This window comes from Primulina tabacum, chromosome 1 (assembly GCF_025594145.1).
Source record: "Primulina tabacum isolate GXHZ01 chromosome 1, ASM2559414v2, whole genome shotgun sequence".
Classification (NCBI taxonomy): domain Eukaryota; kingdom Viridiplantae; phylum Streptophyta; class Magnoliopsida; order Lamiales; family Gesneriaceae; genus Primulina; species Primulina tabacum.
Genome location: NC_134550.1, coordinates 54,198,049 through 54,224,434, shown reverse-complemented (window position 1 = coordinate 54,224,434; position 26,386 = coordinate 54,198,049). Strand labels below are relative to the sequence as shown.

Sequence of the window (26,386 nt, the reverse complement as noted above, 5' to 3'; positions counted from 1 at the left end):
TTATTATTTAAATATAATTTGTTTTGCCTCTACATGGGGCTGGCGATTGGACAAATTTTTATTTGTTATCAATTGGATGTTGAAAGAAGAAATCACTTCAAGATTAGTAAATAAAAAAAATTAATCCATTTAAATTCGTAATCCATAAATTTAAAATATTATTTTATGTATAATATATACAATTTATTATTGTTGGTTCGCTAAAATAAAACTACCAATTTTGTTTTGCAATCAAATCCATTTTATAACTTGCATTGCCTCTGCCTTCGATGCCACTAAAGACCATTTTTTTCCCTTTTTTTTTTACCTTCGCTTTTGGAGAGTAGTCGCAATTAACGTGGTTTTTTAGTTAAAGTGGTTAAATTGAATCATGGCCTAAAGTTTCAATGTATCTTTTCGTTATATTAATTTATGAAAAAATATTATTTTTTTATCGAGAAATTTTACTCATCACGTGTACGCTCCCGTATTGTATTGTACTCTACCCTAGATAGCTCCTTCGAGGGGAAAAACAAAGAGCCATCTTCCAATCATTGCAATTCCAACGACATATTATTATTGAATCCCTAAATGCAAATGTCGTAAGAAAGAGGAAAAATGACCACTTTACATGATAATTTGAACCACAGTTCTCAACTCTTTCAATACTATCCACAAAGAGAAGAAAAAGTAAGACATCAAGGGCCACGCACAATTATTAAAGTGAACCCAAAAAGGTCGAAATCATTCGTCAATCCTCGGAAATGCTGTGCAGATTAGGCCTCCACACCTCGACACTGGCTTTCTGTTTACGGGAAGATCGCTTCTCCGTTTTCTTTGAAAATTCACGCGAATCGTCGCCGATAATTCTCTCTTTTTTACTACTCTTCCTGCTGTTGCCAAATGCCGCCTTCTTGTTCTTGACATTCGCGGGAAAAGAAGATGAAGGTATCAGGAAGTAAATGGCGCCCCGTTTGAGCTCGGAGACGGGCGACATGATCAAGATCCGACGACCCACGTCCTGGGAACTGGGCTTGGTCAGGACGTGATTCGGGTTGTTCTTCAGCACCTGCGCCGCCGTGGCTGGACCCGACAACTCCTCCACGTGTCCGTTCAAGTGAACTATCCGGATCAAGTCAAGTGCCCCGAACGGAAGGACGCAAGCCAAACAACACCTTAAGCTATTTCCCATTATTAGAATCCCAATTCACACATGGATTTGGTGAAATCCAACAGCAAAAAATTATCTTTATTTTTACAAGAGTTCCAATGTGAATGTGGATTGGAGTTTATATAAAGATTTCAGATAATATTTATTTAGAGTAATCATTGATTTTTGAATTTCTAATCAAATACGAGGAGAGATGTTCTAAATTGCCCTTTTGTATTATCATTTTGTTACTTGATATATAATTGTTCATGGTTAAGTGTTTTTATAAGACGATGTCATGTGTTTATATTCGTGAGATAAATTCGTTCAGTCTAAATTTATTAAAGAAAAAATAATATTTTTGACCTGAACAATATTTTTTTTCATAAACTAAGTCAAAATGAAGATTTATCTCGTAAAATTAAGTCGAGAAACTGAGTTTTTTTTTTTATTCATCTGTTGAGGTTTTAATTAACATGTTAGGGCAGATGATCGGGAGCAAATCGAGGTTAATATTCCTTAACTAGTGCACGGCTAAATAACGTCTGAATCTGTACAATTGATTTTATGCTAATTTTATATTTTTCGGCATGCTAAACGGTAGTATTATAATTGATTTTTTTTTGTGTATTTCAAACGAAAATCTCTCTCTATCCTATATCCTATATATAGTGGTATATTTATACTTCACATATGAAGTATATGTATTCACGCATTTTTTTTACCTCAAGTACTGTGCGAGAAATGTTCTTGGCGATGTACGATGAAGTTTTACGTATTAATTTTATGAAATGAATTTCTTATCTGACTCTAACCATGAAAAAATATTATTTATTACATCAAAAATATTAATTTTTACTTTATATATAAATCAGATCGACCCAACTAATCAAATTTTTATAACCTTTTTTCATTAGCAAAACAAATTTATAAGTCAAACACTTCAACTTGTTTCATTTAGAGACAAGCGAGCATGTGTTATTTTGTGTATATTTCATTTGATATCAAGATCACAAATTTATAACGAATGTCATATTCGAGGCTCAATAACACTCAACACTTGCATGGATTTAAAAAAAATCAAGTAGTCAAATCATATGTGACAAACTTATCAAAAAATATTATTAGAGAAAATCGAACTTTTAATCATTAATGAATAAATTGAAACTAAAGTTAATCACCTATTGGTCTTTATGACAGTAGAGTCCAATTATAATTTTCTGTATATTTTATTTCATGCAGTTCCAAAGCTTACAGCTGTATTTAATATAGGCTCATTTTTTATGGCTAATAACCCCTTTCCTTATTCTTTACGAGAACTGTCAGAATGAATTGCATATACCGACGCGCAAACACATACTTTATGACTAACATTTAAATTTGAATTTTCAGATACCCGAAAAAACTTGTGCAGTAGACATGTCAAAACAAGTTTTCATGCAGCAGAAAATTATCGACTCAATTCACTTATTTTAAGCAGTTAGTCGAACGAAACAGAAATGAATAGCCAATTTTATGTCTAATTGTAACGGATAGAGCGAGTTGATTTGCAATGCACAACTTTGAGAAATTGTTAACTCAATCTACCTATGCTATATAACGAAATCGGCTTAAATTTTTTTATGAAATAGTGGGGATTTCAAATACACCCGAGATAAATAATTAAATATCTTTTTCCAAATCAAATCCAGCAATTCACATAGTATTATGTATGTATAGATGTGTATTTTTTAAGTGAAAATAATAATAAAAGTATAATAAGAGGTGATATATATATATATATATATGGCTGGCTGCTTCAATCCTTCGCTCTTCTCACAACAAATTTATTCTTTTTTGTCTTCACCTATTTATCTATTTATTTTTTCTCCTGTTTGGCATCGCGAATCCGGGGAGGGTTTTGTCCCAGAATCTGACCATCTGTATTTAACTGCAAACAATTGTAAATTTTTTTATATATATAATTACGGATATATTATATTATTTATTATAAAATTAGTTATATTTTTTGAGAAATTTGTAAGTAACCAAACTAATATATGAAGGTGAAATAATTCATAGTTTTTATGATAAAAATATTTCGCAAGTAGTAATAAATAAAACATGATAAAATTTATATATATGTAGATACAACGGAAACAATTGAAACCTTTGAAAAAATAATATAATTTGGCCCCAACAATTGATTTTTGAGATATGTTATTATAATTGATCAAGAAAAAAAAAGGTTGTGGAACGAAGCTTCCTCGCGGTTTCTTGGTCCTTATTTACTATAATTAATTATGAGTAGGTCTCTTGTGAGACGATCTCACGAATCTTTATCTGTGAGACGGGTCAACCCTACCGATATTCACAATAAAAAATATTACTATTAGCATAAAAAGTAATACTTTTTAATGGATGACCCAAATAAGAGATCGGTCTAACAAAATACGACCCGTGAGACCGTCTCACACAAATTTTTGTCATTAATTATCAGTTAAATCTTTTGCCAATTAATACTATCCAACACATGCAATTGTGATTTCGAGGGATCCCATGAGTTATTTTAACTAAGCTTAGATCTTAATACAGATATATACACCAATTAATTATTCATTAATTGAACGGCCATATAAGTATTTTTTACTAACTAAAATCTCACATTGGAAGATCGAGAAAACAATCACGGTTCAATAAAAGTTTGAAGATATCTTCGTTGGTAATCGTACCTACTACCACCTGTACTCGTGTGCGGACAATGGATCAAAAAATTAACAAGACTATATGTTTGGACACACAAAAGAAGCTGTTTATGAAATTAAATTAAATATACTTTTAGACCTATGAACATGGTTGCAAACATATTTTTTTAACAATCCAATTCGATTCAACATTGATGTCCGATTCAGTTTAATCTGAAATCGATTAAATCGGTTCAGGGTTGAACTAGATTAATCAGATTGGATTTATTCCATTTTCAGATTGATCTGATCCGATAGATATCCTGGGACGAGTGAAATAAAACTAATATACGTAAGAAGAAATTTATATTTTTCGAAAAGTAATATAAAAAAATTTGTTGAAAAATGGGGAGGAGTAGATATGTCAACTTTATCATTCAAGCTATATTGCCGAACATGGAATCAAAAGGGATAAATTAACATAAATAGATATGTTCAAACAAAAAGGATTTGCTATTACAAAATTTAATATTTAATTGGTTAGATTTGATGTCGTATAATATTTCCCAAACACATGTTGTCTGGTAGGAAGAAATGAGTTGGTGAAAGGGAAGAAACTCTTGTCCTATATTATGAATGTGGATTGATTAACTTGTTTGAAGTTGAGTGATGGATGGACTTCCTCTTTATCGAATAATTTGTTTTTGATCTTTTCTAGGTAACGTATTCTAAAATATAATTTTTTTTTGTTATCGTCTTCGTTATATTGATCGAATATATATAGAGTCTTTCATATTACCACTGTGAATTTGATCCAAAATATTATATAGTCGATGTCATTTGAAATTTAACATCGTCAAATATTGTTATTGATATGAATCTAAAATTTGTTTACTCGGGATTGCGGGTCAGAGTGCTATGTGTAAATTGACGATATCCATGTTTTATGGGGTGGAGCATTTGGGTGAGAGAATTCATAGTTAAGATACAACTCGAATCCAACATATATAAATCGGATGAGAATTAATGCAACAAGTCTACGTAAAAGTGAAAATTCCACAAGCTTTTTACTTGGCTAAGGTTTTTTTCAGCAAGAACACGGTATATTTTATTGACGAAATCTTTCCAATTATAATCATGGTTGTTTGACGTCACCAAAGAAAAATCTAAAAAATGTTTATATTTCTCAGTTCAAAAACTAGGAAAAGTTTTTTTTTTTTTTTTAAGTTTCGTGATCGCATTAATTGTTGTTCAATAAGTAATTTCATAACATGAATATCCTATCCGATCCGATCCGTGTCAAATATTATTTTTGATTCAAAAAATGTAACGAATTGACTTGTCTCACAGATATAAATATCTGATATCGTCTCACAGGTTCGTTTCACAATTTTTTTTGACATTAAGCATGCTGTCTTACCGCTTAGTCGATAGTGGCATATGATGTTTCGTAGAAGCCTACCTACCTACCTACCTACCTCTCATAACCAACTAGTAACTCAGTAGATATGAATTCGGGACTCGAAACTAAACATTTAAAGTTTAAATATAAAAACAAGAAATTCCTCATCAAATAACACTGGAAATATGATGGTTATTCAAACCTCTTACGTTAGCCATATCTTTTTAATGCAGTCGGTGAATTAGTCAAAAGGTTGCTTTATTTCAGTCGCAACGGCGTATGCGCCAAGCAGTCCCATGCCTCTCTCTAGAAGATTTGACACATTCAAAGCAACTACGGCACAAAATGATGCCATCTTTTTTTTCTTTTTTTTTTTGAGTAGACAAAATGACATCTTCTTGGTTCACAAAGATTTGTTAATTTTCTTTTAATGTAATTTTAGACTTGATTACGTTATAAACAAATTGCACTTACATCCCTATTAAAGAAAAAAAATGTAAAAAAACTCTTTTATATAAGATCAAAGATCCCATATCTTTACACGTGAGGCTCATTTGCGTAATTTGCTGATGGTTTTACGGATTTTTTTTTTTTTAAATATTAATTTGGTATAGGAGAGTTGTGTGTTTTTTTTTGGGTTTTCGAAATGGGGCTTGATGCTATTTTTCCTAAAAATATATTGTACCTTGTGCATCTTGCATAAAGATATAATATTTACGATAAGCTTATATTTTGTTGATTTTATTAACAAAATATTAAATAATGTTAAAAATACAACAAATATATCGTACATGAATATTTGTTACAATTATATTGTGAAATTTTATATTGAATTTATCACGAAAATTTGATAAATTAAACTTTTATTGTAAAATTTTTTATACAAATTTGATTGTATTTGAACTCATCTATCCCATCAACAATTTATAATTCCCATGATGTAAACCAAAATATATGGAAAACAGCTGTTATTCTGCTTACAGAAATCAACGAATGGAAAATTGTACAACTACTAAAAAAAACCATCATAAATCCTAATCAAGGACACCACAAAACAACACGAAAGTCTCCCCGGAGCCTATGATCCTGTTGGTGTCTGAATTTATACGTCAAATACGTGGACAATGGACAAAGTGATGGAACCAAAAGTTCTACTCAAAGATGAAATCAAAAAATTTATTGTGCCAAAAAAAAAAAATCATCTTTTTGTGTGTTTATGCATGTAAAAATATACAAATTTACAATAAATTTATCAGTTAATTATGGCTCCATATACCGTGTGAACTGACCATCTTGCTAGAATAGTGATTGGTGATGCTAAAGACGCAAGAATATCGGAATCGATTTTGGGTAGAGCACGACATAACTTGTTCAAGATAGAAATGAATCGAGGAACATGTCGTCTCTCGGCTCATCCTTAGCTCTAGAAAACAATGTATTGTCCTGCAAAAGATCGATACCGGAACCCATTGAATTCCCGAATCCTGAATATCGAAAGCTCCTGGAAGGACTCGGCAGCATCTCCAAGGTAAAAGGTGCCTCAGCGTCGACCACAGTTCCACCGCCTACTGGCAAAGCCACTGCCATGGCTACATTATTGCTAGGATTATAAGGGACCGGCCTGCTGAGGGCATGGCTACCTCCGCCACGAGGAGCTGGGACATCGTGGTTGTGTCTCCCCTCGTACGTTGTTATCACGGATTTTGAGTCGTGTGAGGCTCGTTCCACGTGTTTTCTAACCGGACAGGCGGGACTAGTGCACTTGTAATAGCTCCTGGATTCGATCAAAGAAGACTGACAAGATTAGGCTACTTCGAAGATTAAGTCTGCCCTGATTCTCGATTAAATTTAAGGGTGATCTCGAAAGGGAATAAAAAAAAAAGGAAGAAGAAAGAAAAGAAAATACTGAATTCTTACCTGGGATTGGGATTTCCCTTCACCACTTTCTGACCATACTTTCTCCATCTATACCCATCAATTAGTATATCGATATCACTTTTAGTTTGAACTACGACTCTTGGTTCTCTCACCGTCTTACTCTCCATTCCACCAGCATTTTTACTTGCATTCTCACATTTCCTGAATACACAAACAATATATGATTAGGCAGGAGACTAGCCAATAATTCAGTCACATTGAGATATGTGGAAATGTATGCTTCTTTCTAAAAGAGATGCAAAAAGTTCGAGTTTAGTTTTTGCTTGAATATAAGTTTATTAGTATAATTGAAATTTACCATCTTTTCATATCAGGTTCATCTTCATCAAGCTCTCCCCCACCATACTTTCTCTTGTAGTCGAATTCATCATCTCCAACCGATACCGATGAGTTCTCAGGTGGAGTTGCAACCGAAGAATCCATTTTCCCTGCACCAACTGAACCATCTGACAGCTGCTCCGGTATCTCGTTTTGAGACTGAATTACCACGGAAGAAGCCGAAACAGTGGACGAACATGATGCCAAAGCAGATGATCTCCGAACGGACTGAGGCTTGGCATGATCGTGAGAACCTTTGTAAACAATTTCGGTAATCTGTCCAGATAAAGATCTTTCCACTTTTTTCTTTGTGGGGCAATTGGGATGTGTACATTTGTAATAGCTTCGAGGATTCTCACTTCCTTTCACTTGTTTCTGCCCGTATTTTCTCCAGTTATAACCGTCATCCAATCTCTTGTTCTCCATTATTGACACTGATGATTCGTTGTATTGATCAATTTGCTGGGTTGGATTGAATTCGGAATTCAAGAAGTTGTTTTCTGGTTGTAAATTATCTTGTTTAGCAGATTCTTGATAGTATTCCCATGCAATCAAACCCTATATATCCAGAATTGACAAATACGTACAGAGAATAGTTAGATTCATTCATTGGGAAAAAGATAAAAGTAACAAAAGAAATAAAAAAAAAAATCAATGAAGATGAAGTTCTAACATTGGAGACTGTATTTGGTTGAAAAGAGAAATCTGAGTAGTTCTGTTCTGGTTTAATCTCCTGCTGATATATACTGTGGGAATCAGTCTTCCAATCGATATTCGGAAACGTTCCTGTTGTCGGAGAAGGTAAAATCTGCATAATAAACATTTCAAAAATCATCCTAAGAGTTAAGAATCCAATTTTAATGTGAGAGGAAAAACAAACTAAAGATTCTCTCTTTTTTCTTACATTAGAAGAAGCTAAAAGAACCGGAGAATCAAGAAACTCAGTTGGGCTCATGCCGAAGTAGGAAAAAGGAGAGGCGGCTGAAGGAGGCGATATGGGAAGAGAAGGAGGAGGCAGAGACTTAAACTTAGGCACCCCAGAACCTCTTCGGTCCCCCCCAATTTCCCTGTTCATGGCGGGGCCGGTGGTGGGTTGGTGGTGGTGGTCGGCGGCCAGAAGACTGGTGAAAGAGTTGGGAGAAGACATTAAAACTGAATACAATCCTGGATTTACAGAGGTTTCCAAGATTCCTGGAGAAGATGGATTGGGCATCACACACAGTGTCCGCGTGTGAAAATATATATGAATGTATTGGAATTTGGATGATTCTTGATTGGTTTATGGGAAGAAGAAAAGGTGAAAATGTAGACGTATTTGCTTCTACATTTGTCTGAAAATTGCGGGGTTGACGATCTCTTTTCCCTCAAGTTCGGTTTTATACGGCTTCTAAAGGCACCCACATCGGTAACACCCATTAATGTTCATGCACGTGAACGGCGTTATTCCGGAATTTGCGACAGTTTTTCAAAAACCGTCGTCAATTCAAAAGCGTCGCTACTTTCGAAAGTTTTTAAAAAAAAGTCACTACTAACGACGGTTTACAACCGTCGCTAACATTATTCGCCGACGACTCTTTTGAAAAATAAATACTACATATCATATTTAAAAGTTGTTTTTTCATTTTTTAAATAATATTTTAAATAAAAAAGTTTTTATTTTTTTTATTTCTTAATAATATTTTAATGAATATTGAAATTAAGTTATTTTTAAAATAATAATACTAATTATTTTTAGTAATATTTGTTGTAAAATTTTAGAAATATTAGAAAGAAATTGAAATAATTAAAAATAAAAAAAATGAGTAAGTGGACAGTGGGACCCATAAATAATGAAAGTTGAAATTAAATGAATGTGGTGTGTGTTAATAATGGGGAAGTGTTAATGTAATGAATATGTGGCTCGTGGACCCCATCATTTTTGATGAGATGGAGAGTTATTAACATGGATTAATTTCGACGGATGCGGATGCCCTAAGAAGCTTTGAAAACATTTCTGACCAATCAATCAATTGAAATAAACACATTTTTTTTTTGCTTTCATACACTAGATTCGTAACTCATTAATAATTATAATTCATAAAATTACCAATATATTTTACTTGAATTGATATCTTTTTCTGAAAAACCATTCATAAATATAAATTAATGTAGCAAAGTTTAATATATTTTAGCCAAAAATTTATGTGAGACGGTCTCACTGGTCGTATTTTGTGAGACAGATCTCTTATTTGAGTCATCCATGAAAAGTATTACTTATGTTAAGAGTATTATTTTTTATTGTGAATATCGGTAGGGTTGGCCCGTCTCACAGATAAAGATTCGTGATATCGTCTCACAAAATACCTACTATTTTACATAATATATCATGCATGCAACAATAAATATGAATTACTGAGTTTTTTGTGGGTTGTCCGAGTTGATATAAAAGATAACACTTCATCAATTGTCAGGAGTTCAGTCTCCTTACCAACAGTTTCTCGAACATGTATGTCGCGATGAGTTATTTATTTGATTAACATTATTTGTAAACTATTGAGTTAGTGAATATTTATCCAATATAATAAAGGTAACAACTACGAATTTCGTTGTAGTTAAAAAAAATAGTTATTGAATACACGTCTAAGTCAAGCTCCACCTAGTTTTAGGTAGGTTAGGTAATTTGTTTTCGTTTGAGTTATTATGATTAAACTATTTTACGATGACTCTTTCGAACTCCCTTTTTGTAGACATGAATCCTTATGAGAAACATTTTGAATGATTTTATTTTATAAAAACAATTCAAACAATAACATTTTTTTATACAAAAATTGGCTAAAATATTATTTTCTTTCGTGGGCCATTTTATTACGAAAAATGGGATATACGATCGTCAAAGCTCGTGGCTTTGACTGAGATATGGACGTGATGATAAAGGGGCCTGAGGCATCATGATCTTTACGCGTTTGTGTCACTCTCATTGGCCTCCTTACACATCTCTCTTTTCCATTCCTACCAAAGTAAGGTGTTTTAAATCAGTATATTGTATTTTTAATCTAATATATCATTATTACGTGTATTAAAATATAATATCCAAATATGTGTGTATATATATACACTGATTTTTTTTGACAGAAAACTTGTAATATTATTCATGACGAAACGAGGTCTGTGATTACAAGCTTAACTAGCCAACTAAGAAACTCCCCAAATTTCCACACAAAAGGTGAAGAGAAGGAAACAGCAAAAGAAGCTAAAGAGTATGCTACAGTATTAGCCGTACGCATAACGTGATCCAACTGTAACTGAGATAAATTACTTGTAGTTTGACAATCTCACTGATTGCAACATTATTTTTCACTTGATTGCTACAAGGTAAGAAACGATTTGGTTCAAATCGATTCGACGCAAGCCCAAACGATTTGGTTCTAGTTTCATGATCTACTCAAAAAACAAATGGCCCCAATCGTATCGATATAGGGGTTTAAGCTCGTGGGAGGATGACGGGTTAAATTGCAATAGTCGATATCAAAAGATCTAGCAGGTAAGTTTATTCGATAGAGCCATACATTATCTAGGTTCTACTCATGGAGTAAATGAAATTAGGTATGATACTTTCTCAAAAAAAAAAAAAAAAAAACAAATAAATAAGGTATGATACTCCTCAAACATAACTTTTTATCATAGCTATTGAGCCACTCTTTTGGAGTTAAATCGAGTCTATAATTTTCTTCATGATATTGCAGGTTAATTCTCAACCACCAAAATACACTACGCTACATTCAATTTATGGGAACAAAGGAAACAATCACAGTCCATGTTTCTAAAGAGAGTGTATGGAGACTCACCAGATCAAATCAACAAGAAGTAGCAGATCCAAAAGTTTCAATCTTAAAGATACAAAATTTACTCGTAAAGCTACTCTGTTACATTGAACCCCTGGGTTTACATGACATGACAAGCTGAAGTAAAAGATAGCATTCTGGCTGTTATAAAATATTCTTAACACTTATTTTTTGGCATAGGTGATGGCCATGGGATTCTGGGCAGTGATTTTAAATCCTTGAAGATCCTGCATGGCAACGGAAGACTGTGAATCGTCATCAAATTCTACAAAAGCAATACCTGGCTTCGCTTCGACCATTCGAACTTCTCTGAACCCAGGATACTGTTTGAAAAGCAATTCCAACATCATTATATTCGTCTCATATGGAAGATTCTGTATAAATAGTATGTGGTTGGGTTCCATCGCTACTTCCTGTGTGACCGGCTTTCCTTCTCGAGAAGTAGCCTAAAAAAAGACACGCGTTCTAGTTTTAAATCAAGTCACAAAAGTTGGAAGTTTTGGAATAAATTATTATCAAGAACGGCTGTGAACAAAGAGCACAAGTAAGCTTGCATGTGCATATGAGTGTAAAGTGTTTTGTGCTTGTTGTGCTGATTCTGAAGGGATTCAAAATGCCAAGTAAAGTTGGAGGAGACAATATTGGAAGCCCAAAGTTACACGCAAGGATAACCATAGGAAACACTTGTCCGGCTGTCACCAAAAGGTTACATCTAACTATCGGGAATGCGGGTGGGAGGCACCCTGAAAAAGTATAGGCTAGAAGCTTTCAAAAAGGCATGAATCATAAAGGTAACCAGTGCATATAGTAAGCATAACAATTATAGAATTCGTTTATGAAGAGGGAGTCCGTTTGTCTGATTGATTTCATGAGAAGGATCAATGTTAGAACAACCAACCATTTGAAGAGTGGATAAATGAAGCTTTTTCGTGAGTGATATGCATACATTCTCATGCAGAATACTTACAGCCGCGCCTCCATTACTGTCAAATCTTGGACCATTTGCATTGGCAGTTTGATGGCCTTCTTCAACTCTTCTCTTCCTCTCATCTGCTCACCCAAAACAGTAATCACAATAAATATTAATGCAACCAAATCAGAATGCCATAAATATATTAATTGTTCCTGAGTGAACTCAAACATATGCCCCAGAATTCAAGTGGCTGAACTTATGTATCCCCCTCTATGAACGATGACTCCGACATTCGAAAAATGATGATATGAAATTTCAAAACGCATAGCAAAATGCAGCACATTGGTACTGACGTAAACTTTTCACTGTTTTTCCGTAAACAAGCGATGCATTATGATATATACGTGCCATAAATGTATCTTGAAACATTATTAATCATTTTGCAGTTTTGTGTTTCACCAACGTATATCAATTGAGTCAATAAAAATTGCCCCTGGTTTTAAGAAAGTAATCAAACAAGCTCATCAATACACAACATGCATTTCCTTTCACACTGATGGTAACTCAAATTCTATAAATCACTTCTAAAGAGCGATATCAAACCTTACCAACTCACTGCTCCATTCCAAAGTTAATGGATGCAAAAACTACAAAAGCTACTTATTAATTTTCCATCTTAAATATAAAAGTAACTAGGTTTAAACGAGGAATACGGAGAAAAAACAGTTGGTGGAAGAGAGAGAGAGAATGACTGAGCTAGACTAAAGGTTTACCTCTTTCCTCTTGCTTCTTTTTCTTGTCATAGGTACCCTCTGCTTTAGCAATACAATCAGACTTTGTTTTTGCATATTGTATCCGCTGCATTGTAGATGACAGTTAGCAAGTCCAATCAAATTTATTTTGTCAGCTCAGGCAATACTATTAATAATGCACATACATCAGTGTAATAAATTTGCAAAAAAATGTGTTCTCTATGAGTGACACCATCCTTTTTTCAATCGTATTTTTTCATATCAAAGTAATGAAAACATATAAAATGAAATGAAGAAGATCAATAATGTGTAAAAAAAGTATCAAATAATTGTGAAGATTCACATATACCAAAAAAGTACGAAACATCACTCAAGCATGACCGGATAAAATCAATTCTCTTTTTTTTTATATAAAAAAATAATAATGGCAAAGCATGATAAATGGGGTTCCACATAAGCCCCATAAGCCATGAATTAGTCTGGAAACATAATAAGATATATAAATCCCACCTGCTACAGGTGTCCTAGATATGTTGTTTCTAGCTGGCAAAGGTCAAATAATATATTAATATAATGTCTTCAATACTCATTGAAAAGACTCAAGAATAAAGCACAAGAAACAAGAAAAATGGGCATGGACAAACCATGAAAAATCAAGCCTAAAAGTGAAATTCCAGTAGACATATTTAACAAAGATATTATGCAGAAAAAATTCTGGTATATGCTTTATACTCACTATAGGTTTATCATAGAAAGGGAAGTTCTGCATCTGTCGCAGTGCATTACTAGCAGCAGCCACTTCACTGAACACAACCCATGCCTGCCCTTGAAGCTTGGCAGTTTTCAGTGCAACGATGTCCAATATCCTCCCGTACTGTGAGAATAAGGCATAAAGAGATCTCTTCAATTCTGCCCAAACCATAAAGACAAAGACATCAACGCCAGAATCCATAAACCTAGGATATATTAATAGCACAGTAATGACCATATTAATGGAGCGATAACATGACTCAATGACAACATCGATGATGATGATGATGATGAGATAACATACATTATGATCTGAACAAACAAGAAATTTCATTCCGAAATACGAAGCATACTTTGCATAAAAAAGTGCCCTTGACGCACCACTTCACCACAGGCCCGAGTTAGAAGGTAGAGCTAGCTAGTGAGCCGTTTCAGGTCATTTTCTGTTCAGGTGGTAACTGGTAACAACCAACTTCAGGTAAATGAATATAAGCTGCATTGATCTTTTTACTAGCAGAGGGCAGTGAACAGTTCCCTCTTCGATGTTTCTCAATGCATTTGAGCCGGAGACCATGAGTTTCATAAGGGTCCAATTCAAATGTCGGAATATAAAATCTATTTAAATCCGCAGCAAAGATAAAGTGAGTCCTAAGCCACAGACCCCAAGTTGGAGCACTAGTCAATCGATTTTCCCAATCAGAGGCGAGGATAAGAACATCGCCAGTTAAGAAAAACACATACACAGAACATAATACAATGGATAAAAACAATTTCCAAAATGAAAACAAACGCATAATCATTCGCACTATAATTAAGCATAAAGCCAAAATTAAGAACTTGAAATAAAAGACAGACCTTCCTTCTTAACTTTCTCGTTGATATTCTTGATGTATATGGTTTGGTTGGGAGGTATATCGGATGTGAGCATCTTTTAGCCAGTAGCGGACCTAATCAATCTCCTTTTGTGTGATTCAAATACGATTGAGTAAGCGACTGAGCCCTAGGAATAAAAATTAGGGCTAAATATATTGTGGCCCATCAATCCCGGAAATTCAGTTTTTAGTAATTAAAGGAAAGGGACCGAGTTTTTTTATCCCGGTTTTGTCATACGATTTGGGGCTCGCGAAGGGTTAAAAGCCTAATTAAAACTATTCCTAATAAAATTTATTTTGCATGTGTATTTAAATACATCTATACTATCAATACTATTTTATTAAGTTTGAGACACTTAGAGTAATTAATTTTAGTATCATAGTCTGTTTTAATAATTATATATATTAATAAATATTAAAATTTTAATGCTAGTTATATATAGTTCAGCAAATAGAGTCGGTGCTTATTCGGATGTGATTTAGGTTATAGGTTCAATTCTTATTGATGTCAATTTTTTATTCTTTTATTTTTCAATTTATTTTTTTAGTTATATATCAAAATTACATTGTAGTTTTTCGTTATTTCTTATAATTATATTTTGATCCTCATCAAAATATAAATCAAATGAATTATAAAAAATATTATACAAGTACACAACGCGTGTGTCGCTGTACTAGTATATTTTAAATTTCTTTGGTTGATTCAAGTTATATTTGAATCGGTTAATTTTAAATATATTTAAATATATATTTTTAATTTTAGAAAAACAAGACTATAACTTCAAATTCACATCTTAAATGTTTATATAATGTTTCACGTTAGTTAAGATAAATTTTAAGTTCAACACGATATCGATGGATTTGAAATCCATTATATTTTCTTAACTAACATATAAATAAATAATGTTTAAATTTTGATGTTTGATATATTCTTTTCATTGTTAACAATAAAAGTAAAATCAAAATCTTTCTATAAAGTTTCAGTCAAATAGTTTGCAGGTACATAAACTGCTTGAATAGAAGTTACGAATTCTTCTTTCATAGAAGTAATTTTTTATTGTAAAGATCTAATTTCGGTGCTCAGAGTATGTTTATACAGAGTAAAACATTCTACTCAATAAAACCGATACATCGAATCCTATTTATACGAAACGGAAGATATTTTCGATAAATAGAAGTACATCTTGTTCATTAACAACTCAATATCCCAAAATGAAACATTCATGTATATTAAAAGATTTAAGATATGTTACACAACTTGTACTTTCGAAAAAAAAAAATATAAAATTGTAATATATTTTATAATACACCATTAAATACTGCATATGTAATAATATCACAGACATGTTTTGATATACATATGGCTAGCAAGGTAGGAATCTGTTGCAAAGAAAAGCACAGCTAGAAACAGTACATATTCATACCAAACAACCACAAACACACACACAACGCCGCTCCCATGTCCCATCGCAGCCAACCCTCCAAATATGAACAGAGTTCCTCCCCTTTTTTCATCTTGCAAAAAGCCAAAGGCAGGTCTATTGTCAATTGATCAAATAAGGAAACACAATCTTTGGTTCCACAAAGCCCATCACATCCTTTCCGTTTTATTCCAGTTTAGATCCTCTCTGATATTCATTGTGCTGAATAATTCAGCTTTTAAGTGTTCCATTGCGCTTTTTATTTACAATCAGGGGAACCATGTATGGATAAATAAACATCCATTTGTTGTGGATTGATAATTTTCAAATTTTGAATATGACATTTCACGTGACAGGCAAAGACTAGTTAAGTGGTATTCATTTCAGAGGACAATTGGAAGAAGATTTTCTTCTTGCCGAATGGAAATAGAACAAAGTTTAGACACTTGGTTCCATTCATTCGGTAACCTTCAAAAACTGCTCAAGACTACTTCACTGAGAAAATGACAACGTGGAGCCAGTGCACTTGTATATCAAAGGACAAACATATCAAGTGTATCCGACCGTAGAAGGCGTCAACAAAAATCAGGTTCGTTATTTTTGCTGATGTAAATGTTGGAAAGTATTTGCTTTTCTTTATTTGGACTGGGACTGAGTTTCACACCTCGATCATCTACTGGAGAGCAGAGGGATGTTACTAAATGAAACATTCTTTATTTATATCATTTGCAACCAGGGGGGGCAGTTGTGCTCCGTCCCGCTTTAGCAATGTGTTACTCATGTCTTGTCCAAGCGTTTATTTGTTTAACTTTGTATTGTCGAACACTTTTTGTACCTGCAAGATATGGCACTCGCTGGTACCCATATGCCTTGAAATAAATTTGTTATGGCCATTTTTGCATTTTTATGTTAAAAGGTCTTACCGACGGGGGTTAATTGAAAAGAAACCATTGTGATAGAGACGTGCTAATGGTTGATTTTCTACATCCAACCAACTTTTCTTTTATAATATTTCAACGAACCTATCGTCATTTTACTGCTAGTACATATACCCCTTTGGAGAAATACATTTACTGAATAAAATTAAACATAACCAGAGAAAAGTTGGAACTAATAAAAACTATGAGCCCAAAAAAATTCGATCAAACTGCAATCTTTTTCCGAGACTCTAACTCATCTTTCCACAAATTCCGAGCAATCCTAACTTCATTCAATTGGGATTCAGGAATCCTAGTGTTAGCGTCTAGTATTTCAACCCAGTCCTTCCATGGAGCCTTTGAAGGGTCTAAAAAAGTGGCCAACTGAGGTAACATCACGGAACTATAGAAGTCATCAACCAAGTCGAGAATCTGTCCTGATTCAACCAATGTCAACATTTCGGGCCTTCTTATGTTCCCCGGTCGTTTTCTGACAGCGAAATCATTCCCCCTCAGTACCAGAACTTCAGATGGAGCAAGGGGCATAACAATCCTGGAGAACTTGGATAAGGACAACTGCAAAATGTCTCTGGGAAGTAAATTGCGCTTTATTGCCACGGCCGTTCCTACCATTTTGCGTATCTGGTAATTCGTTATTGAACAAGTTAAGCAACGGTATTCAATAACAGAAAGGTAAGCCACAGTATAATAGATTAACCACCAAATATACAACACAAACACTAGTGTTAAATGACCAACTAATCTAAAAAAACATGTTTCCTTACGTGCAGGCAGCATTCTCAAAAATGGAATGCTTTTTCATAAATAGGCTGGCCAAGCTCTCGTACTATGTTAAATGGCCGTTCCATTTACAAGTATGGACCATTAAAGAATATATGAGGCACATATTATTTACTCTCTAACATGTAGAACCTGCATTTTCAGTTTGGTTTAGGTGATCCGGGTAGGTAGGTGTAGGGTGAGGGGCAGGGAGGACTTCTCCATTTCTTAGGCATAGTATACCCATCATTCTTTAATCTTCAACCTCCCTAGGACATTCCCGTATTACACTTGAATCATGATAGATACGTACATTCAATACTTATAATTATAGTAATACCTGGAAGCAGGATGTCATTATTTATGTACCCTAGAAGGTAAAATATTGCGGGAACTGGTACTTGATATCCATCATCTTGCTAGAGTTCTTAAATGGAACACACAGTTCGTCCAAACCTCCACTTCTCAGGTTCGTACATAAAGCATGAAAACCAACACACTAAACGACTAAAACATATTTAAAAATGAAATGGGTCTCCATAAAATCTTGAAGAACTTACTTGATGCAGCATGAATGACTCTCCACAAATGGATATCTCAACGTAATTCAAACCAGACATCTGCCCCAATTTTCCGCAACAACACTGAAGAATCTTACGGAAATGAGAACCACTAAGTTTGTCCTTTGCATCAGGTTCATGCAACCACCGAGCAAGCACAGGTAACGTGGGATCTAGTTTTTTCAAGTTGTCTGCTTCCTCATCAAAAGGTCCAGTTAAAGTTCGATCAGAGCCTGGAAAATGAGGGCTATGCTCCTTCTCTTCAGAATCTGTCATCAAAGTTGTTACATGAATATCTTCTCCATCACTTTCCTCTGACATGGAGCCGTTTTGCACACTTGATAAAATTTTCCTTTTCCAGGCAGAACCATTTCCAGAGCTTTTTAGAGGAAACTGTTTTCTGTATTTAGCTCGAACTGTATAATTGTGAAATGGATGTTCTCCCTGGAACATCGTTCATTAATACAAACTAGTTCGTCAAGATATAAAACGACAGTTGATTAAGATGGCCAACTTTGCATTTACAAAAAGGTACTTGCACAAGATAGGCATATGGTGACTTCTACAGACCAATGATCATACGTTATGCTAATGGTTCTAAAATAGAAAATTTAATTCAAGCAGATACTCAAATTCCAAACAACTCAAGAAACACATCGATTTTAAGTAAAATACCTTGAAGCCATTCAATATATCATTGAAATATGATATATGATGATCAACTTCAACAGCAGTAGAAGTTTCTTTCACTCCAATAATATCAGCAGGAAGAAGATAAGAATATTTACGGATGCTACATTCCCTTCGGGCATCAAAACTCCTGAAAATAAGGTGACCAATCAACAAATGCTCATAAAATAAGCGAACAATGTGTAAGAGAAACATAAAGAAAGTAGAATTCACTTTTGGGAAGCACATAAGTAAGTGGTAGTACCAAAATTAAGAAATGATAATTTTTGGATGCATTGCTAGACAAAACCATAACTGTGTACACAGTACAAACATTTAATATTTCTCTTTTACCTTTCTCTCTGGCTATCTTTCAAACATAAGGCGGATAAAGACAGTTTCGCCAGAAAAGAACATAAATCACGCTGGAAACTTTCAGTCAATCAAATAGTTATAACACATGGTAAACCGAGTTACTCAACTTGCTACATTTGCAAATTTCTGCAGGCTATTCAGCAGTGGCAAAGTTTATGATTGGGACTCAAAATGGCTACTGGAGTACCTTCTGTATCACGATTTTTAAGTAAAAAGGCACCAACACTATGGACAAACTACCTTTGTGAAGGTACAATGCTGAAGACTCTTATGTTTTCAGGAAGATGTGAATTTATGTAACCAGCAAGGATGAAGCCATTAGGATCATTATTCCAAGCAAACTCAGGTATCTCCATTTTGAGGGATATCATGGTCGCCAATGAATGAACCTAAAATGCATAACAAGGAAACTAACCAATTGCATAAAATGCATGTGGAATACACCTACTTTGCAAAATATCATATAATAATATATGGATTACCCCTTTGTCTGTTCGGCTACTTCTTGCCCATCCAATTTTGTGCAAATCCCCGAAATTGCTCTCTCTTATTCCACCAGTACTATAAATTGCCTTTTCTAGTTCACCTTCAACAGCTATATCAAAAAACCATCCTGTTTAAGTACATCCAATCCAATGCTTCTTGTCTCACGCAGCATTCTATAAAATCAACAATTTTGTTGAAATTGAATAGGCAAACGATATAGTCATCATGGTAATAGGCATCGGAAAATCCACGAATTAATTTCGATGCAAGAACAATTTTCCATCAAAGCTTCATAGTCACTTCACTCACAATACACTAAGAAGTAGCAAAAAAGAGTCGTTATTAGCACGTGACAATTATGCTATCGGAAATTTGCTATTGCTTGCACATCTAGGAATAGGTGTTTCAAAGTCAAAACCATGATATATACACCAAGACCTTCTTTCAAGAAAATCAAAATAACATCTAAAGGCAGCACTATGACTGAGATCAATACAATGATTTGTGATTTCGTCGGCGTGTTCAGGTAAACGATAATCACATTATTTTGCTGTTATACTCAGCTCCTATTCCCATCGAATCAACATCTCATCGAAACCAACAGAAAAAAAAAGAAAATGAAGGGGGATAAATCAAGAACACAACAACACAAGGAGTTCCCAAGAAAAGCTGGACAAAAAAGATCTTACTAGAAAACGCGTGTTCATCTCTTTGAATTTGCAAACCTGCGGCGTCATCAAAGAGATTTATCACCAACAGAAAGTATAATGGAGTATAACAGGAAAAAAAAACTCAGCAATTAATTAATAACGTCAATCATGCCACACAGCACAGAGGAAAAAAAGAACAGAGAACCATACCTCGGTAATCAGAACCTACATAGCCGACCCGCATGACTACTTTCTTCTTGCGAAAAGGTTCCCATTTGTGGGCCGTCTCCAGCAGCTGCAGAGGAGCTGTGTCGGGGGCAGCGGAAGATGAAGCGGAGTAGCGGGGAATTAACTTGAAAAGCTTGTTCTTGTTGCTGGAATTCACCATTTTAGCAGGAGTAAACAAACATGGGGCAATTGAAGTTCGCAGAAGAATGGAGACCGCCATGGGTTTCGAAGATTCAGGGAAGCAAAATTGTAACAATCGAGGCAGAGGGTATCGTCACACGCTCACAGACTCATTGCTGCCTGAGTACATGCCAAAACCCTGTGATATGAATATCCTAAAATAATCTTTTTCTTTTCCAAAATATTATATATATATATATATATATATATAATTAAGATAAATAAGGAGAAACTTTATTTTGTACAAATATAAAATATCATTGATTTTCTAAACTAATGAATAAACACTTAAGAAGTAATGAACATATTTTTCTTGACTTTTATGAATCAATTATACATATGATTTTCAAGATGTCTGTCAGCTATCCTTTACACGTTTTTATACTTTTTTTATTTGCCATTTTCCCTAAAAAATGATCTCTCATCCATTTGATCTATCAAATTTGTCCCTAAACTTTCATAAATGCACTCTTTGTTAATACCTCACTTTTCCCTCTAAATTTGAGAACACTAATTGTCAATCATCCATGATGGACATCGAGTTCACCAATTCCGACCATGTAAGCTTGTTGATAGTTAGTTGTACGTATAAATACTACAAAATATATTTTCAACATGAAAGATATCGTGCTTACATTATTTGAATTGATTATCTTTTGATTCCAGCTTTTAACCATTTAATTATTATCATCATCCATCGCTGATGAGGAATCGAGGTAGGAAAAATAAATTAGGAGAGATAACAATTCGTCATTTTTTAAAAATTTAGGAAGATCAAATGTGTTTGACAATATGGATGAAAATGAGTACATTTAAAGAAAGTTAATGGACAAATTCGATAAATCAAATAAGAAAAGACCATTTTCGGGGAAAAAATGACAAATAAAAGAGAATAAAATAAACATTAACCTAGTTTTTAAGTTTTTGCAAACCTATTTTATGTTTAAAAAATCAATTATGTAAAAATATCGCGTAACAAAATCATTGACCAAATTATTAAGAAATTTTGGATAAAAATATATCATATTGATCTTATATGTTATGAAAGCTGAGCAACATTCAGTTTTTTTTTTTTTTAAATATTATATTTACACGCATATATATATAATATATATATATATATATATATATCTATTATTATAAATATATGAGTTTGAATTGTGAGCTTACATTTTTACCATTTTATTTATTTTATAATTTGTCATGTTCATTTGGTTATTTAAGTAATTTTCTATGTTAGTTTAATATGTTAATTAATAGTGTACTTAATTTTCATTTGTGGATTTTCTTTTTTACCCTTTCATTTGTTTTATATTTTGTCATGTTAATGGGGTTCTTTAAGTCATTTTTCATGTTAGTTTAATATGATAATTAATAGTGTACTTAACTCAATCAAATTAATTATTATTTTGATTTCACTTATAAATTTATCATAATGTTATACATTCAAAAAAATTGTTAATATTACTAACATCTATTTTATTTTATTTTATTATTATAAATATATGACTTTTATTTGTAAACTTACTATTTTACCGTTTTGTTTATTGTCATTTTTCATATTATTTTAATATGATAATTAATAGTGTACTTAACGCAATCAAATTAATTATTATTTTGATTTTACTTTGTGAACTTACTATTTTACCTTTTTTTTGTTTTATAATTTGTATAATGTTCATGATATTCTTTAATAAAATTTTCTACGTTAGTTTAATAGGATTATTAATAGAGCACTTAATTCAATCAAGCTACTTATTATTTTAATTTTACTTTTACTTTTATTTTTAAATTTAAATTTAATTACTTTAATTTATACAATGACATCAAATTAATAGAAAATCACTCTCATAATGTTATACATTAAAAAAAATTATTAATATTACAAACATTAAAGTAATAATAGGAAGACGAATGGAAATGAGTGACATTGAAAAAAACTAAATAATTAAAAAATATTAAGGTGATATAAAACATCTTCTTTCTATTTACAATAGAGATATTTTAAGACTATTTATTTATCAACAAATATATGTGATTGAGAGAAAATATTTGTATGTAGGTGATTTCAATATACACATTTAATCTATTTAGTCAATTTTCGATATATGATATTAAATAAATATTATCTATTAAATATATGATTTTCATTTTTAACTTTACCATTTTTTGTTTTACAATTGGTCATGTTCATGATGTTATTTAAGCCAGTTTTTATGTTAGTATAATAAGATCATTAATAGTGTACTTAACTCAATCAAACTAATTATTGTTTTAATTTACTTTTAAATTTAATTTTAATTATTAAATTTATACATTTCCGTCAAATTCATGAAAAACATCTACCATATTGATAATAGGTAATAATGGGCAGATGAAGGGAGAGGAGTCGGATTAAATAAAAATAAATTATTAATAAATATTAAGGTTATATAAAAATTATTTCTCCCGTTTAGAATAAAGATATTTTCAAACTCTTTATGTGTCAATAGAGATACATGATTGAGAGAAATGTTTGTATGTAAGTTATTCCAAACACTGTTTTTAAGTTATTTAGTCAATTTTTTATATATGCTGCTAAATAAATATTACTAAATAATATGCTTCATTTGATCATTTTGTGATTTTGCAATGAGATGAGTTTTTTAACATAACAGTACATGTTTTAGTGTTATATGTTGTTTGTATTGATCATGTTGTGTTTAGATTCCTTATGTGATTTGTTTGTTCACCGAAAAAAATATAAAACAAAACCATGTATCCCACGAAAATGATTATTTTTAATTTTTTTCCTTGAGATATTTTGTTAATTCTTAAACACATAATGCATGTTTTCAGTTTGCTTAGATTGCTTAGTTTGAAGTGACATAGAAAATATTAAAATGATGAAATGTTTCTTCGTTTTTAGCTTATATATCAGAATATAAAGAGATAATATTTTTTTATTTATTGGAACAAATGTATTTTCAGATTTCTGTCTATAAATCAGTATTCAAAATTTTTACAATATTATTATATTCTCTATTCAAAATTTTTTTTTAAATTGATTGAAGGTATTTGAATTTGAGTTTTTATGTGCTTGATTATATTATTTTTGTAGCATTATTTATGGCGAAATTAATAGGTAGACTAAAAAAATTAGTGGATCTATGATTCCTCTGGTGGACGACAAACATGGATAAATTGTTAAAAGATATAATATCAAGTAAATTTAGCATACGATTTTGTTCTGATCAAATGATTATGCATGATTCTAAATTTTAATTGTATCACAAGTTAACGTATGTTTTGTCGTTGTCAGATATATTTTGTCAATGATCTAATATTTTTCTTTGATTTAAGGAAAATTGTGTGAATTCGTATTATATTTTTATTTCTTAAGGTTTTATTAAAGGATTTTTCATGATGATTTTGAGGCACCATTTTTTCCTTTGTGTTTTTTTTAAAAAGTAAAACATTTATGTAACCATGACGTTAATAAGGCGCCTTCTCTTTTTTTGAAAAAATATTGAAAAATTTATAAAATTTTTGAATAATATGAGTTAGTTTTTAATTTGAGAGTGATTTATGTTTTTTGTTGCTCGTATATACTTCAATTTCTTTGTTATTGTAGTAAATAAATTATTTTTGAACTTTGAGTTATCATTTTTTTATGGAGTTTGTTTGTGTCATTAATTTTTTAAATTCATTTTGTTTAGTATTGTTGGCGGCAATTGATTTTTCTGATATTCTATTATTTGTCATGTTGTTTATATGAAAATATGTGTGAGAGTACACCAATCAAAGCCACATATTTTGGGTCTTATGTTCTACGAATAGGGTAATATATGATTTCTGTGAATTATATAATTTATTGGCTCTTTATACATATAGTTAATAATTGAATCGAATTTTGAACAAAAAATTTATGATAAACATAGTGGATGCAAAAAAACATGTTTAAGAAAATAATGTTGTGTATTACTATGTTCATATTTCTGTATGATATAATTCAAACATATTTTCTAGATATTTGAAATTAGGTCTAACTAAGTGACATTAAACATATACATATATATTTGAAGGCGTGTTTAAAGCAAAATATTAAGATCAAGAATAATTCATATTTAAATTTCAACGCAGCACAATGAAGAAGAATTTGGAAAACTGTATATGTAAATCTTTAAGGGTTATATAGTGATTATGTTGCTACTTCATGATTTGCAACATATTGATGCCATATAAAATATCAATATTTCTCAAAGAATAAACAAAAAGAAAAAATTCTTCATTCAGAAAAAGAAATACATGAAAAAAATGTGTATAATTCTCATTCTATTTTTAATGGTACGAGAACAATTATAAAGCTTTGTGGACACAATAGATCAATTTTGTGCATTTTTAGTAAATTGGGATATTGAGCCGGTTGCACTTTATTTCTTCCAATGTTATCTTGATAGATTTCGAGGTGGCTAAGAGGTTGTTTTTGTCTATTTTTTTAGTTAAAATGGCTAACAAACTAATTCATGAGATATATGATGGTAACATAGAGAACTACTCGCCAAATAAATTCACTTAGCCGAATAGTGAAATTCAAATTGAATTATATAATATTTCATCAAATTAATTTTGTCTATTATAAGATGCTCATGAAATCTAAACAGTTGTACTATTAGATGAGATATTGGATAAGACAAATACTTTGATATATATATATATATATATATATATATATATTTGAATGATATCTCATATACATATCTTAAATACATTATCCGTGTCCTTCTCAAGATTTTTAAAATACAATAATAATTTTGTATGTCGTTCCACAATATATAAAATATTATAAAACAAAATGTAAACCCGATAGAATAAAATTTGTTTTGTTTATGAGATTGAAACTATATCATCCCCATGATATGATGCACGCAATCATTGTTTCAAATCTTCTAAAAAATGACGAACGAAATGACTTTCCTGAATTGCGTCAAATTAAACGATGACACAGTTATAAGATATAGTCATTTGAAAAGATTTTCAAGTTTTTTTCTCATACTGATTGAGAAATAATTGTTAAAAATTTATTAAAGTTATAGCTATATGTTGATAATATTGATACTATATATATAAAAATGATATCACAAATATCACGATATTTGAAGAAATTACAGCATCATTCATTGGTTAGGTTGTTGAAGAATATATTGGTTATACATAATTTTATTCATAAGTAAAAACCAATCACGACTAAAAACAACATTTATTCTTATGAGTTATAGTTGATGATTATCAAAAACTGAAAAATCATTCAACAATAAAATAAATATTCAGAAAATAAGATTACTGGATAAAAACAGCGTAGAAAACCGAAAAAACGTCTTGATAAGGAAGTAAACTACGAGCATGTCAGATCCCAGATGAGGATTTTAACTAACATAATAGATGTTAAAGACGATCATATACTTGTTGAGTATACCAAATTGTTATATGTAAATTATAACAAACTACGACAAAGAGTTATTGAGTTATCAAAATCAACAAAGAAGTATATTGAAAAGTGTGTCATGTGGATAAGATAACTTC

General features: G+C 31.9%; 4 protein-coding genes across 4 annotated transcripts; all 4 read right to left on the bottom strand.

Moving 5' to 3' along the window:
• Positions 1 to 730: 730 nt before the first annotated feature.
• On the bottom strand, positions 731 to 1,171 carry LOC142513207 (uncharacterized). The gene has a single exon (XM_075619717.1). It carries the CDS (start codon positions 1,169 to 1,171, stop codon positions 731 to 733), a length of 441 nt encoding a protein of 146 aa, XP_075475832.1.
• Positions 1,172 to 6,145: 4,974 nt separating this feature from the next.
• Positions 6,146 to 8,831, bottom strand: LOC142550139 (putative WRKY transcription factor 26). Its single transcript, XM_075659374.1, has 5 exons — positions 8,355 to 8,831; positions 8,124 to 8,258; positions 7,431 to 8,008; positions 7,112 to 7,273; positions 6,146 to 6,968 (listed from the first exon to the last, which is right to left on the bottom strand). The coding sequence occupies exons 1-5, from the start codon at positions 8,661 to 8,663 to the stop codon at positions 6,566 to 6,568; spliced, it is 1,587 nt and encodes a 528-aa protein (XP_075515489.1). The 5' UTR covers positions 8,664 to 8,831; the 3' UTR covers positions 6,146 to 6,565.
• A 2,309-nt stretch (positions 8,832 to 11,140) lies between these two features.
• On the bottom strand, positions 11,141 to 14,742 carry LOC142550133 (U2 small nuclear ribonucleoprotein B'' 2-like). The gene is made up of 5 exons (XM_075659370.1): positions 14,542 to 14,742; positions 13,673 to 13,845; positions 12,958 to 13,042; positions 12,239 to 12,321; positions 11,141 to 11,717 (listed from the first exon to the last, which is right to left on the bottom strand). Exons 1-5 carry the CDS (start codon positions 14,612 to 14,614, stop codon positions 11,436 to 11,438), a joined length of 696 nt encoding a protein of 231 aa, XP_075515485.1. The 5' UTR covers positions 14,615 to 14,742; the 3' UTR covers positions 11,141 to 11,435.
• A 2,217-nt stretch (positions 14,743 to 16,959) lies between these two features.
• LOC142550122 (putative tRNA pseudouridine synthase) lies at positions 16,960 to 20,971 on the bottom strand. The gene is made up of 7 exons (XM_075659359.1): positions 20,627 to 20,971; positions 20,456 to 20,491; positions 19,763 to 19,875; positions 19,521 to 19,669; positions 18,912 to 19,056; positions 18,237 to 18,680; positions 16,960 to 17,538 (listed from the first exon to the last, which is right to left on the bottom strand). Exons 1-7 carry the CDS (start codon positions 20,862 to 20,864, stop codon positions 17,122 to 17,124), a joined length of 1,542 nt encoding a protein of 513 aa, XP_075515474.1. The 5' UTR covers positions 20,865 to 20,971; the 3' UTR covers positions 16,960 to 17,121.
• Positions 20,972 to 26,386: the final 5,415 nt, after the last annotated feature.